This window comes from Mesoplodon bidens (genome assembly GCF_964165515.1).
Source record: "Mesoplodon bidens genome assembly, chromosome: 20".
Classification (NCBI taxonomy): domain Eukaryota; kingdom Metazoa; phylum Chordata; class Mammalia; order Artiodactyla; family Ziphiidae; genus Mesoplodon; species Mesoplodon bidens.
Window position 1 is genome coordinate 12,397,665 of NC_138181.1, and position 6,000 is coordinate 12,403,664.

The following is a 6,000-nucleotide window of genomic DNA, read 5'->3' on the forward strand; positions in this document are numbered from 1 at the left end:
GGGCCGGCCAAGTAGGATACTTACAGGGTAACGGTGCTGTTAGGCAGGAGGCCGGGCTCGGGAGGCTCCGGGAGGTCCCCGCCGCCGCACACCACCCTCCTGCGCGCCGGGCTGGGGGCGCCGCCGCTTAGCCCCTTGGGCCGCTCCCCCGAGCACTTGCAGCTGCGGATAGGGACCGGGCAGCCGGGCGCGCCGCGGATCTCGGGGGCCGAGAGCAGCAGCCACTGCAGCAGCGGCAGCAGCAGGCGCGCGGGCGCCCACCGCATCCTGCGTCCCGCGGCGCCCATCAGCCCATCGCCCCGCGGGGACCGACAGCGCTGGGGCCCCTCTGCGCGCCGGCCGGAGGGATCCGGGCGTGCGAGAGGCGTGCTCAGCGGGGGCCCGGGGCGCTCGAGGGCGGAGCGGGGGGCCCTGGGCGGAGGCAAGCCCCGGGGTCCCCGCCGCCGCGCCCCGGGGGCATGTCCGGCGAGCGCCCCGGCGGGGAGGACGCGGGCGCGGCTGTCAGCGCAGCGCGGGCGGCCCCCGGCGGCGCGGCCCGACTGTCTGCGTGGGGCTCCCGGGCCGGTTGAGGCCGGGCCGCTCCTCGTCGTCTGCTCGCTCTGCGCGGGGCTGTGACCTAGCGGATCGAGCCGGGCTCCTGCCGCCGCCGCCGCTCCGTGCCATGGATGGAGGCAACTCGGCTCGGCGCCGCTCCCGCCGCCGCCAGCCCCCGCCCGCCCTCCCGAGAGGGCGCCCTCCCCTCTCCAGCTCGTCCGTCCGCGAGGCCCTAGCGCCTCCCGATGCGCAGCCAGGCCGCTGCCCTCCTCGGAGTAAGAGCGGGCCAGCCAGCTGGAGGCCCCGCGTGTCCCCTGCACCCGCCCTGAACCTAGACTTCTCCCTCGCGCCTCTCTCCCCCCACCCAGGAATCTTCCTCCATAACCCACCTCAGACCTCAAAGCCAGCCGCTGTCACTTTCCACAAAACCCTCCCTCCCTCGTGCCGTCCAGCCTGCACCTCCCGATGCTTCTGGGGCTTTCATTGACCCGCGGGCTTGGCCAGAGATGCCCATGTTTTGTATTGAACTTCGTTCACCGCTCTGAGGCTGCTGAGACTCGGCTTCCCTGGACCCCCTGACCTGATGGGCCAGTCTGGAAGCCGGGGCTCACTCTCACAGCCCTGCTCCAGCCACTGCAGGAGACAAGGCGGAGGCTAAGGAGGCTCAGACCCTCTGGGTGACCTCGCCCAGCGGGGGGTGCATGTCATTCGGCCAAGGAGGGGTCAAAGGCCGAGGCAGGTCTTCCAGATCTGGCTGCCTACCTTTTCCACATCCGTGTGTGTGTGTGTGTGTGTGTGTGTGTGTTTGATGGTAGGTGGGAATGAGGGGAACACAGAGGGAAATGCCGGGATTCCCGCTGGGTGTGGAAGGCGCACAGCGCTGAGTCAGGAGGGCCCGGCAGCGCTGACAAAGGACACAGCCCCTAACATCCTGGGGTATCTAATCTCGGGGGTCAAAATGAGGCCCTGCCTGCCTGCAAGTTGTGGCCTGAGAATGAGTGAGTGATGGGGGGGCACCCGGATGGGGATGAAAACTGCCTGGGGTCTTAGATGGGCTGCAATGCAAGTTGGGAACCGGTCTGGGGACAGAGGGGACAGTGAAGTGTGGCCCAGTGTGTCTGCTTCCTCAGTTTGCCCATGAAGGTGGCCTTTTCTGCCGCTTAATGCCACAGCACCTTTGCTGGGGAGACGCAGGCTGCCCGGGTTGAGGGATCCCTGGGCAGGGCTCCTGTTCCCCAGCCTTCACTGGGCCACCAAAGTTGTCCCTCCGGTGACTGCCACCTTCTTTCTGTGCCTTTGGCCCTGCTGGTGTGTGTGGCACCTTTTCCAGCACGGTGGCCTTTCAGCCGGGTCCCCACCCCCTTTTTCTGGGAATGGCTTCTTTCCCTTGCGTGGGCGGCAGACACTGAGCCCAGACGCTGGCTTCTGCTGGCTCCACAAGTCTCTCCCAGTTGCAGGCTCTGGTTCCTTCAATTTTCAAAGATAAATAAATAGTGATTGCGAATGGAAGAAGGAAGAAGGAGACCGGCCTCCCCCAGCAGCAGCCCTCCGCAGGGCGGGCACAGGGGCTGGGCCTGCATTCCTAGGATGGGTCCTCACAGCGCTGCGGCCCCACAGGCCAGTCTGCCAGCCAACCATCCTGTTCACAGGCCAGGGAAGTTCTCAGAGACAAGAGAAGAGGAGGCCTCTGGCCTGGGTCACACAGCTTCCCCGTCATTTCTTTTTTGCTAAACGAAGACACTCTAAGTACGGAAAGGAATTCCACTGAACACACTGGCTCTCTGAGGCTGAATCAAGGCCAAATGACATTTAATGAGGCGATGCTTCCCCACAGGTGGGAATGAGGTGCGTGGTGGAGACATTTACAAAACACTGTCCTGTCCTGCTGGTCATCACTTTTGGTCTCTATCCTCATCCAGGAAGGTGAGTGGAGCAGGGGTTACTTCCCCATTTTACAAACATGGATGAGGAAACCAAATCGCTGAGAGTTAAAGAGACAGGGCTGGGAACTTTTCCTCCCGATCCCTTTTAAAATGCTCTTTTCTCTGAGCCACTCAAAACTTTTCGCATAAAAATCCTTCCTGGTTATCTGTTCTCAGAGATGCAGGGTGGAATGAATGAGTGGCTACACGTTTTGAAGTTTGTCTGCAATAGAAGGATGACTCAGGCTTAATTCCCACCCTCACGACATCTGGTTAGGAAGCTTGACCCTGGCCCTGATCGCGTGTGATAAACTCTTCCTTGAATTATGGATAAGGTACCATGATATAAGGATCCTGCCTGAAGCAAGGGAGGGGGGCTTACCAAAAGCTTTAGTCCAATCTCGCACAGAAGTGTAACCGACCTGACTCTACTAGACCATAACTGTCCCCTTAAGGGCCTGGGGGGACTCACATCCCTTATGCTGTCTCTAAAGAAGTTGGCCTTTGCGGGGTGCTAGCTGCCAGCGTCTGTCTCGCCTCCAACTTCAAAGCTGATCCATTCCCCTTTGTCAAGGAGTGGCTGCGGCCTCTTACCCCACGATTGACCAGACCCTCCACTGGGGACAGCTGAGAGTGGTAAATGGGGCCATGGTTGGTGTCCCCTCCCTCTGAGCCCACAGCAGAGCAGAGTTAGCACAGGACAGCCTGCACGTCAGGACAGCCTGCACACCAGGACAGCTAGCATCTACTGAGTGCTTGTTGCCTGCTGAGCACTTGTGACTAGGTTTTACAAGAATTAGCTCATTTTTTCCTCACAACAGGGTGAGGATGGCTGCTTTAACAGACAAGAGGGGAAGAGGCACCTTAAGAGTAATTTGCCCAAGGATACACAGCTCAGAAGTGATGGAACCAGGATTTGAACCAGGAACTCCGGATTCCAGAGTCCAGTTTTAACTGCCGTGCTCTATAATGTCTAGGGGAGGAGGGGACTCTCAATAATCACCCCCAAGAAATTCCCTCACTTCCCCTTGAGGTTTTCTCATTTTGATTCCCTGGCCCTCTCTGAGCTGAACCTTTACAGATGTCCACCTCCAAACCATAGCTGGTGGTAGAAACAGGGCCCCCAGCCCTAATTCTTCTAGCAGAGTCCAGGAAGGCAAAAGCTTTCCAAGGAGTTCCATTCCTCAGCTAGAAGAAAATAGTCTCTCTCGAAAGACTATGAGAGACTATAAACACGTATAGAATCAGAGCCAGCAGTAGCTAACACCGCCCAGCTCCAGGCCCTGGTCTCTTCTCCTGGCTGTCAGGGTGCCCTCCATCCCGGGGATGTTCACATTTAATTATCAGGTTTCCCGGATCTCTCTGTGCCTTCTCATCTTCCAGAGGCAGGATCCTAACACAGACCCAGGGTAACAGTGGATGAGCTCATGGCCCATAATTGGATCGATCATGCAAACGTGGCAGCCCTCCAGAGCTCTTTTACTTTAGAAGGACACGGAGGCACAGAACCTGTGAAGCCCACCCCTGTCTCCCACCTCCCCCCACCCCCATGGCTCTCCTGGGTGGTCCTCTGAGCTCTCTGTCTTCTCCTCCCTGTGGGGGACTATGCTAAGCTGCCTGTCCTATTGGAACAGTCACACTGGGCGTTCAGGGCAGAGAAATGCCCATGCCTCAACCGGAAGGAATGAATAGGAATTGTGGGAAGCTACCGAGATAAATATTGGGGCCTGCAAGGGCTTCCCTTTGGAGATCAGACTCCACCCCATACAGGGTACCTGTGTATACTTTAGACGCTCTCATAGGAGGGCATCACAATCTCTGTCTCCATGAAAATATGACTTCCCCTTCAAGTGAAATCTGCTCATATTCACCCAGATGATGGGTAACCTCCTGCACTAGGAGTGCCGTGCCTAAGAGCATGAGACTCTGAAGTTTCAAATCCTGGGCGCTCCATTTTATGGATCACATAACTCTGGGCAACTCACTTAATTTACCCAGGCCTCAGTATTCTCATCTGTGAAGTGGGGATAAAAAAAGAATATTTACTTCAGAGGACTGTGATGATGATGTCAGTTATATGTCAACGGTGCCTGTGTGGTATACTATAAAAATATATTTGGTCTTTGTTCCTGACCCCCAGCTCCTAAAACCCTTTGCAATTCCTGAATGACAGAATTATCTTCTGTTCTTCACCTGGAGCCTCTCTGGGACACACCGGAGTTTCTGCTCATGAGGGTGGTACTCTTAGCCTCAGGATGGGGGCTGGTCACCAGAAAGACCTAGTGATTCCAGGGTTGGCAGTCTCAGCCCCACCCACTGGCCTCTGGGAACAGGATGGGGGAACTGGAGATTAAACTTTATAAAAACTCTTGAACACTGAGATTCAGAGAGCTTCTGGGGTGCTGAACAGTCACGGTGCTGGAATGGTGGCACACCCAGGATGGGCATGGACGCTCCACGCCCCTTCTCCCCATACCCTGTCCTATGCATCACTTCCATTTGGCTGTTCCTTAGTTGTATCCTTTATAATGAACCAGCAAATGTGAGTAAAGTGTTTTCCTGAGTTCTGTGAACCGTTCTAGCAACTTATCAAACTTGAAGAGGGGGTCATGGAAATCTCTGATTTAAAGCCAGGAGGGTGACCCAGGACTCGTAAATGGCATCTGAAGTAGAGGCGGTCTCGTGGGACTGAGCCCTTAGCCTGTGTGGTCTGTGCCGAGCAGTCGGTGTCAAAATCGAATTAAATTATAGGACACCTAGTAGGTGCTGGAGAATGGGAGAGTTGATTGGAGTCAGAAAACACTCCAGCCTGACACATTCACATACTCAGTAAATGTTAGTAGGGCCTGCTGCTGTTTTTGTTATTGATACCTGCTTAGTTTTGTCCTGTGTTATAATTCACTGTTTACATATTTGAGTCTTCCACTAGGATGGAAGGTCCCAGAAGAGCTAGTATTTTCCTTATTTCTATGAATCCCAGCCAGTTTTAGTGCCCGACAAATAGAAGAGACATTTAATTAACTTGTTCAACAAAGTGTTCCTGAGATCTTACTTATTTAAACAACATTTATTGGGCATCTACTATGTGCCCGATACTGTTTCGGGCACTGAAGATACAGCAGTCAGTGCAAAGAAGGTAAAGTTTGTGGTCTCATGGAGCTAACGTTATAGCAGAGGGAACCAGATAATATGTAAATACATCAATAAATATGTATAATCTAGTGGGTGGGGATCAGACCAATGAAGCAAAATTAAACAGGGTAAGGGGACAAAGAATGATGGGAGGATGGAAGCAACCTAAGTGTCCGTCAACAGATGAAAGGATAAAGAAGCTGTTGTGTACACACACACACACACACACACACACAATGGAATACTACTCAGCCATAAAAAAGAATAAAGTTTTGCCATTTGCAACAGCGTAGATGGGCTTGGAGGGTAGTACACTAAGTGAAATAAGTCAGAGACAGACAAATACTGTGTGATATCACTTATATGTGGAATCTAAACAATTAAACAAACTAGTGAATGTAACAAAAAAGAC

At 54.7% G+C, this 6,000-nt stretch overlaps 1 protein-coding gene across 1 annotated transcript in view; it reads right to left on the reverse strand.

Moving 5' to 3' along the window:
* ADGRA2 (adhesion G protein-coupled receptor A2) overlaps nt 1-709 on the reverse strand; it is a 35,134-nt gene extending 34,425 nt beyond the window's left edge. The window contains exon 1 of the mRNA XM_081221135.1: nt 25-709. Coding sequence (XP_081077261.1) covers nt 25-287 — 263 coding nt within the window. The 5' untranslated portion in view covers nt 288-709. The remainder of the gene's footprint in view (nt 1-24) is intronic.
* Between the last annotated feature and the right edge of the window lie 5,291 nt (nt 710-6,000).